Source organism: Rana temporaria, chromosome 5 (genome assembly GCF_905171775.1).
Source record: "Rana temporaria chromosome 5, aRanTem1.1, whole genome shotgun sequence".
NCBI lineage: Eukaryota > Metazoa > Chordata > Amphibia > Anura > Ranidae > Rana > Rana temporaria.
Window position 1 is genome coordinate 222,279,255 of NC_053493.1, and position 12,302 is coordinate 222,291,556.

A 12,302-nucleotide genomic window follows, 5' to 3' on the forward strand; every position below is an offset into this window, starting at 1 on the left:
AGGTGTGGAGCAGATGAGATGAGTGTGGTGGAGGAGAGGCATGGAGGGGAGAAGAGGCATGGAGGGAAGAGGAGGCGTGGAGGGGAAGAGAGGAGTGGAGTGGAGGACAGGTGTGGAGGAGAGGAGAGGAGTAGAGTCGAGGAGAGGCATGGAGGGGAGAGTAGGCATGGAGGGAAGAGGAGGCATGGAGAGAAGAGGAGGCATGGAGAGAAGAGGAGGCATGGAGGGGAAGAGAGGAGTGGCGTGGAGGAGAGTAGTGGAGTGGAGGAGAGGAGCGTAGTGGAGGAAAGGCGTGGAGGAGAGAGGAGGCGTGAAAGGGAGGAGAGGAGGGTAGTGGAGGAAAGGCGTGGAGGAGAGAAGAGGCGTGAAAGGGAGGAGAGGAGGGTAGTGGAGGAAAGGCATGGAGGGGAGAGGAGGCGGGGAGGGGAGGATTGGTGTGGAGTGAAGCCGAGGCATGGAAGGGAATGTGGAGGTGTAGTGGAGCGGGAGCATGGCAAAGAAAGGAGACATGTGGCCCCTCCTATGTCAGATAGTGCGGACTCAGATGTGCAGCAGAACAAGCGAACCAAGAGACAGAAATCAAGGGGACCCATATATACCAAAGAGGAGAATGCTGCATTGGTTGCTGCAGTATCAAAAGAAAAAGTGACACTCTTCTGCCAATCCGTGCCAGCATCTGAGAAGTCAGCAGCCTGGGAACGAGTCCGGGACTCCGTGAATGCGGTCTCCAAGTTTCACAGGCCCACCAATGGCGTCAGACACAGGTAATTAATATTAAAATATTCTTTCACTCTTGTGTAAAAAATACACAGTTTTGTAGTCAATAACAAAAAAGTAACAGTTCAACGTAACCAAAAAATTTATTTGTCACAGCCACATGCTGAACAGTATACATATAACCATCACAATGTGAAAAGAAATGTGGTTTTCAAAAAACATTAATCTAAGTATTTGTTTTTTTATTAATGTAATTGTAATGTTTATGTACATTTGCAGGTTCTATGATTGTCGGGCAACGGTTACAAAGAAGATGCAGAGGCTTCGACTAGGACAAAACCGAGGAAAGCCTATCAAGTTGCGAGAGTGGGAGGCGGAGCTAAGAGATGTCCTTCTGGCAGAGGATGTCCCTGGATTCAGCAGCAGGGGTCAAAATCATAGAGCTGGTGGTGAGGAAAATTAAATATATCATTATAATTTATATATATTGCAGTTATAATATATTTGTAAAGCTATCTTATTGTTTATGATGACTACACATGTATGACTTTTATTTTTATTTTTTTACATTCATGTTTTCCAGATCAAGAAACATCATCCTTGGAAGGATCAGCTCCAACTCCAAGTACATCCTATCAACAACATTCTGGTGGTGAGTACCCAACACAAAGGATATCTAATGAACTGCTATTTACTACTTGGACCAAGTCACTGTGCCATGCAGACCGTCACAGTTGAGACAATTAGGTGCCGTTTCTGTCTCCCTGGCTACTCAGCTTTCACTATCACAGTCGAGAGCAGAAGGCTCGTTATGCACAGTGAGCCGAAAAAATAGCAATGCAAAATAGTGGGCAGCAATAGAGCAGCTGAAGAGAACTTTTTAAAATTAACCAGCAGGTGATTGGTTGGTTGCTATGCGGCCCTAACAAACAACATTATGCTGGATAACTTCAGCAACTTCTGCTCCACCCACTATAGTATTTATTGTGTCTACGGTTCTGTGTGCCCAAGCAAGGTAGCAAGGTCAGAGCTGTGGATGCTGAATTGTGACGGGGGCAGAGCTGCGTGGGGCTGTTAGGTGAAGGTGGGTCAAGTTGCAGGGTGGGACAGAGAACACAGCTGTTCACATGTGCTGTGAAGGTGGGTGAAATTTACCACTGTGAAGGGGGTTCAGATCAGAACATAATTGTGAAGGGGAAACTGTCATGTGAAGGTTCTGATCAGGTTCTGAAGGTTCTGAAGGTTACATCAGCTTCTGAGGAAGCTGATGTAAGAAATGTGATTTTTAAATCAAAAGGTGGGTATAGTAGTAGTATGTATGCACCCTTCCAAATTCAAACTTGCCTGCTTTCATTTTGTGACTAGATTTTGAGGGATGCCGAGAAAGGGGTGAGAGCTCCGCCAACAGCATAGTTTGAAAGGGAGTCCTTCTCTCATCGATCACAGGGGGGGAAGAGAGAGGAGAACACATCGATAACAGCTTTGATTTGACATTGCCGTGTTCCCCGCCGCTTGCTGCCACATACATCCCCTCCTCCGGGACTTTTATCCTGTCCAATCCCAGGACGGGCGATCTGTAAATTAAAGTTTCCTGGCCATGGGGCAGGGCTGTTTAGTAGCGGGAAAACATCAATTGAAATGAAAGCGTTTATCGCTCTTTACCTGCAGCACATGTAGGCTGCATGGTGGGCACAGGGTGCATTGGTGGGCACAGGCTACATAGGTGGGCACAGGCAGGCTTCATTGGTGGTTTTGGATAAAGTTGGTGTTAATATTTTTTTTTAATATTTTATTCTGCATAAAACAATTTTGTGTCATTTAATGAGATAATTTATGAGGGCGTGTTTAGGGGTTGAATTAGGGGTGGGGCAAGCTAAGGGTTGGGTGTGGCAACTAACTGTTGGCTAGTAACCCTTGAGGCCTGGCTAGTAGCTAATTTAGCCCTGGTACTATGTATATGGGGGTTGTAGTAAATGATATGTAGATACTTGATAGCATATTTTACATATATTTTGTTAATCTTAAAAATTGCCAGAAATGTAACATCTGTTTTAACACATCAGCAACTTCTGATTATATTTTACATTTCCTCAGTCCATTTTTGGTTGAATATTTGATTTCATAGTAGAAAATATTGTAGTTATACGACATATCTCAGGCAAAAATTGTAAATACAGCTGTTGACTTTTTCATGAACATTACCTTGACTCTTCACTCTTTCTTCCGTCTTTAACAGAAAGCTGCATTCAAGACCCTCCAGCATCGGCTTCTGGCAGGACCATTGCTCCTCCTCAGGGTAAGTGCATGATCTGGGAAGAAACAGGACACAGCACTAACTCCATTATCATCATGTACCCTATTTACACATAGGCATTTTCATGTAATACACCTAAAAGTTCAATTTAAAAATTCGTACAAAAATGACACCTCATACCTTTAGAACGTGAAAGTGAAAGGGACACTGTGATTTGAAGGGGGATTGATATATCAAGGAGGACTGCGCAAACTGTGGAAATAAATGAGAGTGGCTGTGATGTCAGAGATTCATTCCTATCACAAAGATTTTTTGCTGAACTCCACCGTGTTGAAATTTTTTTTCTGCCTTTGGTTCTTTTAATGATTTTGAATTTAGTAGCCCTTATTGAAAGGTGTTCAACAGCTCTTTTGCGCTTTTTTTTTAAACTACCGTTAAGCCTATAATATCTATACATAATATCTCTATAACCTGTATGGTTTAGAAGATATTCGCCCTGCAAACCTAGCACGGCACACTAAATTACTTACAAGGTTATTAGCTCATAATGAGCTAGTATGCTGTGCATACTAGCTCATTATGCCTTTGCTTTACAGGTATTTTTTTATCTTTTAGTGGGTATAAAAGCGCTACAAAGGTTTTTGCAGTAGGATATCAAAAATACTACGATAATAAATTTAGAAGACATATGCCCTTTTTACCTGCAACCTACTGGGACCCTTTAAGAACTTTATCTTCAACATTATCTTCACTCTTTCTTCCGTCTTTAACAGAAAGCTGCATTCAAGACCCTCCAGCATCGGCTTCTGGCAGGACCATTGCTCCTCCTCAGGGTAAGTGCATGATCTGGGAAGAAACAGGACACAGCACTAACTCCATTATCATCATGTACCCTATTTACACATAGGCATTTTCATGTAATACACCTAAAAGTTCAATTTAAAAATTCGTACAAAAATGACACCTCATACCTTTAGAACGTGACTGTGAAAGGGACACTGTGATTTGAAGGGGGATTGATATATCAAGGAGGACTGCGCAAACTGTGGAAATAAATGAGAGTGGCTGTGATGTCAGAGATTCATTCCTATCACAAAGATTTTTTGCTGAACTCCACCGTGTTGAAATTTTTTTTCTGCCTTTGGTTCTTTTAATGATTTTGAATTTAGTAGCCCTTATTGAAAGGTGTTCAACAGCTCTTTTGCGCTTTTTTTTTAAACTACCGTTAAGCCTATAATATCTATACATAATATCTCTATAACCTGTATGGTTTAGAAGATATTCGCCCTGCAAACCTAGCACGGCACACTAAATTACTTACAAGGTTATTAGCTCATAATGAGCTAGTATGCTGTGCATACTAGCTCATTATGCCTTTGCTTTACAGGTATTTTTTTATCTTTTAGTGGGTATAAAAGCGCTACAAAGGTTTTTGCAGTAGGATATCAAAAATACTACGATAATAAATTTAGAAGACATATGCCCTTTTTACCTGCAACCTACTGGGACCCTTTAAGAACTTTATCTTCAACATTATCTTCACTCTTTCTTCCGTCTTTAACAGAAAGCTGCATTCAAGACCCTCCAGCATCGGCTTCTGGCAGGACCATTGCTCCTCCTCAGGGTAAGTGCATGATCTGGGAAGAAACAGGACACAGCACTAACTCCATTATCATCATGTACCCTATTTACACATAGGCATTTTCATGTAATACACCTAAAAGTTCAATTTAAAAATTCGTACAAAAATGACACCTCATACCTTTAGAACGTGACTGTGAAAGGGACACTGTGATTTGAAGGGGGATTGATATATCAAGGAGGACTGCGCAAACTGTGGAAATAAATGAGAGTGGCTGTGATGTCAGAGATTCATTCCTATCACAAAGATTTTTTGCTGAACTCCACCGTGTTGAAATTTTTTTTCTGCCTTTGGTTCTTTTAATGATTTTGAATTTAGTAGCCCTTATTGAAAGGTGTTCAACAGCTCTTTTGCGCTTTTTTTTTAAACTACCGTTAAGCCTATAATATCTATACATAATATCTCTATAACCTGTATGGTTTAGAAGATATTCGCCCTGCAAACCTAGCACGGCACACTAAATTACTTACAAGGTTATTAGCTCATAATGAGCTAGTATGCTGTGCATACTAGCTCATTATGCCTTTGCTTTACAGGTATTTTTTTATCTTTTAGTGGGTATAAAAGCGCTACAAAGGTTTTTGCAGTAGGATATCAAAAATACTACGATAATAAATTTAGAAGACATATGCCCTTTTTACCTGCAACCTACTGGGACCCTTTAAGAACTTTATCTTCAACATTATCTTCACTCTTTCTTCCGTCTTTAACAGAAAGCTTTTCAGGAGTTAAATGTGCGTGTCATATGCTGATAAATATGTTATCTAATAAAGAAAAAAGATTTTCTGTTTAAGGCATTTTCTGTTTCTGCAATTTTTATATTGTATTTATTTACTTCTATAAAGGTTATTTTATTAAATAACCTTTTAAATTTTTTTAACTTTAGGATATAAATGCAATGTGTAGATTTACCTAAATAAGTTTAAATTGATTTTTTGTTTTCTCTCAATCATTAATACAACTTATCCCCCCTCCCCAACTCAATCTTTCATTTGCTCCATTATTCAATATTACTACTACATAAAAGTCTAATCTGAATAAATTCATTACTATGAACGCTTTCATCATTCATCAAACTTTGCCTATCTTATCTATTTCAGATCAGCAATACCACCCTGAGAGGAGAGTACAGTGCAGCCCGCACTCTCCTGTTCTTCTTTTGGAGAGGCTGGAGATTCAGCCAGAGATTACCCCTATCATTCCCCAGACTCCTGATTTCTCCCCCGGCCCAGAGGAGGAGCACAGAGGACAAGGTTCATTCATTCAGCCACCCCATGCCCTGATGCCACCTACTGCTGTACCGCCTTTCCCAACTGTGCAGGAGATCATTCTGAGGGAGCTTATAGAATTAAGGTGTGACAACCGAAAACTACAACGAAAGGTCAAAAGGCTTACCCGGCTTACCCATCAGTTGAGCAGGCAGCAAACTGAGAGTTTTGAAATAATTTTGGCCCGGGCAAGCCAACAACACAATTAGGCATTGGACAGAGTATATTTTGTTTACTTGAAGATATTTCCAGACACATTGCTCCAATGCCTGGGAGCTACGATGAACATATAACCAACAAAGACGTTTTGAAAAATGAAGGCTAGACCTTCCTCTGCCCATCTCATCGCAAATTATTATGCAGAATCGATCTTTTTACTGTTCCTTGATTTTGGTAGAAACGTTTTCTTATGCTGCCAAGTTACACCTACCCAGCATGTGTGTTTGTAATTTCTATGAAAATATTTTTTTTTTTGTGAATATAAAACTATTTTTGGTCTAATATTATTATTATTATTATTATTTATTTATATACATCATCACATTATCTGCTAAATTATTATGTATTCATTTCCCACACACAATAGTATTTTATTCCGAACTTCAAACTCTAAGGGCCAGATTCACAGAGTAGATACGACGGCGTATCTGCTGATTCGCCGTTGTATCTGTTGTTCTATCTATGCTATAGATAGCCATAAGATCCGACAGCTGTAATTGTTTTACACTGTCGGATCTTAAGATGCAATACCGCGGCCGCCGCTGGGGGGGAGTTTGCGTCGTAAACCAGCGCCGGGTATGCAAATTAGGAGTTACGGCGATCGACGGCGGTTTTTCGCGTTACATAGTTACATAGTTACATAGTTAGTCAGGTTGAAAAAAGACACAAGTCCATCCAGTTCAACCACAAAAAATAAAAAAACAAAAATAAAAAACACAGTAAAATCCTATACACCCAACTCCATTCCCACAGTTTCACGTCGCAAAGTTAGTCTTTTTTTTTTGGTGCCCTAACTTTAGTCAGCAAGCGTATTGCTGTCTAAAAGTATGGCCGTCGTTCCCGAGTTGAAATTTTAAAAATAACGTCGTTTGCGTAAGCCGTCCAGTAATACGGAATTACGCTACGCGCGTCGCCGTTCGAAAAAATTACGTCACGGCGCGCAATGCACGACGGGAGTTCGGAAACGGAGCATGCGCGGTAGGTCCGGCGCGGGAGCGCGCCTAATTTAAATGGCACACGCCCATTTAAATTGTCCCGCCTTGCGCCGGAGGCCGCCGGCGTAGGTTTGCATCGCAAGTGCAAGTACTTGCGATGAAAAATTGCGGCGGTGTAACGTAGATGATACGTTACGCCGCCGCTCTTCTATGTGAATCTGGCCCACACAGTCTACCTTAAACTATTCATTTATATTTTAATGTTTCCCCACTGTTAGTGGACACTGGACAGTAAAACAACACAGGAAGCAGGGGGGGGGGGATACTAACAGCAGTGGGAGTGTGGATACTGGAATAAGATAGCCAGGGTGAAAAATTATAGACCGAGGGGCTAGGGAGGTAGCGGAGGACAATATAAGTAGACATTAGGGAAAAACATGTATCCCACTATCACATCTTGTAAAGACACGTGGAGGCATTTTGCAATTTTGTATCTTCAAATGGTATGCAGCAGAGCTGAGTTAGGCAGAGAATGTACCCGATCGGCAGGGATGGACTGGGACAAAAATTTGGCCCTGGACTTCATCCAGACTGGCCCACTTTGACAGGACAACTCCCGCAACCCCCCCCCCCCCGGCCACCCAAGCCCCCTCTCCCCCTTCACTAGCCCCTAGCCGTTCTACTTTATTAGGCAGTACCACTGGGGAAGCTAGACATTATTTCACCCGGGGCAAAGAATCAGTTTGGTGCCCCCCCCCTTATGGGACAAGATTAGGCAGAAGTGAGAAACTCCCAGGCCATAGCTGTTAAATCAGCTGTCCGTCCCCTCCCCCATGCTCCTCTGTCGTCCCCCCTTGCTCCTCTGGTCCTCCCTCTGCTTCTTTGTTCCCCCCCAGGTGAGCGCTGTGGGTAGGGAGAGACAGAGGAGCTGAGGGGGGCGGCGGTCTGCTGTCACTGAAGCCGGCCCACTGAGCCATCGGTCCACCGGGAAACTCCCTGTAGTCCCAATGGCCAGTCCATCCCTGCCGATCGGTAAACTAATGAGAAAATATCTGCTTTCGCTGCAATGGAATTTTAATCACTATTCCAAAAGATAATACAGTTCCCAGTCTCCCTGTTCTTACCTTGCATGGAGCTGAGCAGCATTCAGATCCCTGGTGGTCAGAATGGAATCAAAATACCAGGGCCAAGATAAAGCATGAGTTTAGATTTGTAGCTCTGGGAAGTGTGGAGGTGATACACTGACAATGGCATAGAAGAAATTATTTCGATGTCAAAAAACCTAAAATAAGTAACACAACTGTATTCCATATATACATCAAAATAACATTTTTGCACATTATGCATTCCATGACACACACCAATATACTTACTCACACCCACTTAAAATATACATATACACAGTGACACACACTGACCCATAAAGACGACACACACTTTAACTGACAGACACACTGGCCAATAAATGAAGTGCCTTGTAAACAAAGCCAGACTGACCCAGACACTTAATCACAGAAAAACACAGACATACTCACATTGACCCTTAAACACACAGACTAACCCCATACTCACTCACACACAATGACAAATAAATGTGATTTATTTAAAAAAAAAAGTCATACAAGTATATCATTATAACATCCTAAGTGGGGTTTACTCTTAGTCTTAATACTTACTATGAAGTGCTGAAAAAACCTCATGTGTTTTTCTATTTGCTTCCTCCTCATCCACATCCAGGTCCAATGTTAGGCATGCATGTGAGACATGACGTCAGTAAATTGCAACTGCAAAAAAAGAGAGAGGGATATAAATTAGAAGAAATAATTAATGGAATGATGGAAGGTGAGTAGGGGAAAATTGATAAGCCACTCACGTGTTTAAGGGTGCCACAGGCAACATACTTAACCAGGATTAAATCCATAGTGTGGTGAGATGTCTTCCAAACGTGAACTGTAATATTTCTTCTTTGAGGGCAGGTGGCAGCAGTCTGCACTGCAGCAAGAGCACAGTAGGAGGAGAGCCCCAGTGTTTGTGGGAGTATTGCGAGCCGTGGAATTGTGGAGTAGGTTTCTTTATGGAATGGTAGCTTTTTTTTTTTGTGGCTTAATTTCAGAGCCAAGGAGTCAAAACATTACTCCAAAAACGAATGAAAAATAAACAAACTAACCCCAGCTTGGGTTGATAAAATTCTTGCAAACGGTGGTAGTAGATATTGGATTTGTGAATGTAAACAAAAACTATTATTATTTATTAATTATTATTATTATTATTATTATTATTATTATTATTATTATTATTACCCTTATGCATAGATCTACTTCAATTCAAACGTTTGCAAGTTGTAAGATGTGATGGGAAATAATAAAATCAACAAAAACAAACATAGTGCATGTCAGGATTCAAAATAGATATATCAACAGAAATGAATAAATATATAGTACTTTTAGCTACCTGGAAGACTATATTAATGCTTACCTGTATGTAGGTGCTTGAAATACCTCCATTCATGGTTTAGGGGATAATTTAGAACGATCGTGCATTTTCTTAAGGTGGTCATGCCAGGACTGGCAGACCTGCGTGCATAGCATAGAAGCTGATTATGTAATACTCACCTGCGATCAAAGCCCCCGCTGCAGTGGCCGACACATCATCGGGCAGCAGCATGTAGGCCCGGAGTTACTTCGGGGTTTTGCGCTGTGATTGCCCAGAGACGCTAAACCTGCACGTTTAACAGCGGGATTACATGTCGCCAGCCGTTGTGTCGGCCACCGCAGCGAGGTTTTCGCCGATCAGTGGTATTACATAATGAGCTAGTATGCTATGCATACTAGCTCATTATGATATAGTATGCAGGTATTTGCCTTTGTCTTGCACGTATTTTATTTTTGTATTTTATTTAAAGTGGGCTTGCAACCACATTATTAAATATTTGTATTTCAAAAGCTAAAATCTCAAAGTTAGAGATTGAGAGCCTAACAAGCTAGGATCACCCTTACAGTATAAACTCTTTTTTCATGTTTACAACCTCTGAATTATTTGGGGGGGGGCCTGGGGTCAGGAAATTATAAAAAAAAATAGTAAATAAAATGTTGAGGTAATCAATGTTGCCCACCCAACAAAAAATAAATCTTTGAATTATATAGACTGTGGCTGATCACAGCTTCTCATGCTTGCTGTATCTACATTGTGATTGATACTTTATCGTATATTGTATTCATGTAACATTACTTTTGGTACATACAGTATATCATGACATGCACTATATTTGGTTTTGTTGTATTTATTTTTTGGCATCGCCATCTATACTTGGAACAGGTAAATTATTAACAATATCTTTATCGATTTGATAAACATAAGAACTTAAGAAGTAGTATAATTAGAATTATTCTGTTGTAAAGCTTAGTTCTGGGTAGCCCAGCTTTGGAAGATTGACTTTCAGAAATGCCATCTGCTCCATCAGCTGTGGGGCCAGCTGGGACCTCTGTGGGCACAGAATATTTCCTGTGATAGAAAATACACGCTCACTTTGCACAGAGGTCGGGGGGCAAGAAAGTAGCTCTTGTGCCACCACAGAAAGAGCAGGCCAAATACCCCTTTTCTCATCCCAATACTCTAATGGATCTGTAGTGGAGGCCAAATGGGGTTCAGACAAGTATAATTTAACATGATCTGACACAATGCTTCTTTTCATGGTGGGCATTTTTGTGGGTCCAACTAAAGTATGTAATGCCAAACTCCAAACGTCAGGTCTTCTAGTGGAATGCTCAGCAGTGGTTGTACTAATAACAGTAGGTGATGGTGGCACAATGTCACTATCAGGCTCCTCCTGATCTTCTTCCTCTTCACCCTCTGCCGGCCTAAACAATTTTCGGTGACTGTCAAAAACCCTCTGAATTAATAGATCCCTATAGGTGGTAAGGGAACTCTGAATTATTGCCATTTTTCCTTTAATGCGTGGATCGCACATAGAGGCAAGCATTAGCTCAGGGCATGCCTCTATGAGCTCGTTCATCCTTCTATTCAATTGTCCCCTCAGTCTCTTTATAATTGCAGCTACATCTTGAACTATGCCGCCAGGCAAGGGCTCGCTTTTGTTTAGAAAGCCATCCATCTTAGTGATAAGATAGATGTAGAGAGGGATTACTTGAGCCAGACTTGCATTCTCTAGGCTCAATTTTTCTGTTACATCTCGGAAGTGGCTAAGCACAGCCACCACCTGACTAATTATTTTCCACTCCTCCCTGCTTATTGGCCTTGCTACACCAATAACATGTTCATTTGACATGGCGTGTATTGGCTTTTGCTGTTCCATGATACGTTCGAGCATCTCCAAAGTGGAGTTCCAACGGGTGGCTACATCTACCTTCAAGCGGTGCTGTGGAACGCAAGCCTTACTCTGCTCAAGTCTGAGTATGTGACTGTCTTTCACACTACGATGAAAATGGGCTGCTATTTTTCTACAACTGTCTAAGATAGCAGACAATTTTGATGTTTCACTTTCATCGTCCAAAGCAGACTTCACAACGAGATGCAGGGCGTGTGCAGAGCAACGAATGCCAACAAATCTGCCATCTCGCACTGCCTTGAGCATGTTTGCTGCAGCATCAGTGACTATAAAGCCCATCTTTGCCCGTGTGCCTGACTCCTCCCCAAGCCACTGCGCCACCATTTTCTGAAGTGCACGTAAAATATTTACAGCAGTGTGCTGGTCGTCCATGACTTCAGCATGCAACAAGAATGTGCGTTGCCCATGCTCAGGAGGTTCTGCTGCCTTAGCACCTGTGCTTCTCATTCCTGCTTTTGGTTTGTTTGGTTGTGACTCCTTGGGCTGCCACCAGTGAGCCGTCAATGACAAAAAGGCATGTTGCCCACTGGGAGCGCTCCACAAGTCTGTAGTAAAATGGACAGACTGGCCAGCTGCTCTGCCCAGCTCCTCTTTCAGTAATCCAACACAGGAATTATATAAAGAGGGTACAATTTTCCTACTAAAGGTAGTACGGCAGGGGAGAACATAGTGAGGTGCAACCACCTTCATGAGGTTTTTAAATGTATGTCCTTCAACTATATTAAAGGGTGCTCCCCCAACTGCTATAAGTTCCCCTATCAGACGGGTGATTTTAAGGGACTGTTGACGAGACATACCCCTTGATTGGAAACTGGGAAATTGTTGCAGCGTGGGCTGCTGTAAAGGAATGGGGCGACATGTGTCAACTACACAAGAAGTCCCTTCATCTTCCTGCCCCTTGTTGAGCCTTTTGGGGTTAATG

The 12,302-nt window shown here is 41.9% G+C and overlaps 1 protein-coding gene and 1 long non-coding RNA gene across 5 annotated transcripts; one reads left to right on the forward strand and one right to left on the reverse strand.

Moving 5' to 3' along the window:
* The first annotated feature begins 377 nt into the window (after nucleotides 1-377).
* LOC120940608 lies at nucleotides 378-6,382 on the forward strand. Its single transcript, XM_040353564.1, has 5 exons — nucleotides 378-764; nucleotides 997-1,166; nucleotides 1,301-1,369; nucleotides 2,954-3,013; nucleotides 5,714-6,382. The coding sequence occupies exons 1-5, from the start codon at nucleotides 523-525 to the stop codon at nucleotides 6,088-6,090; spliced, it is 918 nt and encodes a 305-aa protein (XP_040209498.1). The 5' UTR covers nucleotides 378-522; the 3' UTR covers nucleotides 6,091-6,382.
* Nucleotides 836-9,238, reverse strand: LOC120940609. Of its 4 annotated transcripts, XR_005749457.1 has the most exons (7): nucleotides 8,909-9,238; nucleotides 8,712-8,819; nucleotides 8,160-8,317; nucleotides 5,255-5,377; nucleotides 4,734-4,805; nucleotides 2,920-3,026; nucleotides 836-1,160 (listed from the first exon to the last, which is right to left on the reverse strand). It is a non-coding gene; the product is annotated as an uncharacterized LOC120940609 (long non-coding RNA). The 4 variants fall into 4 exon arrangements; XR_005749455.1 differs by having other exon boundaries at nucleotides 8,712-9,238; XR_005749458.1 differs by lacking the exon at nucleotides 5,255-5,377 and having other exon boundaries at nucleotides 8,712-9,238.
* Nucleotides 9,239-12,302: the final 3,064 nt, after the last annotated feature.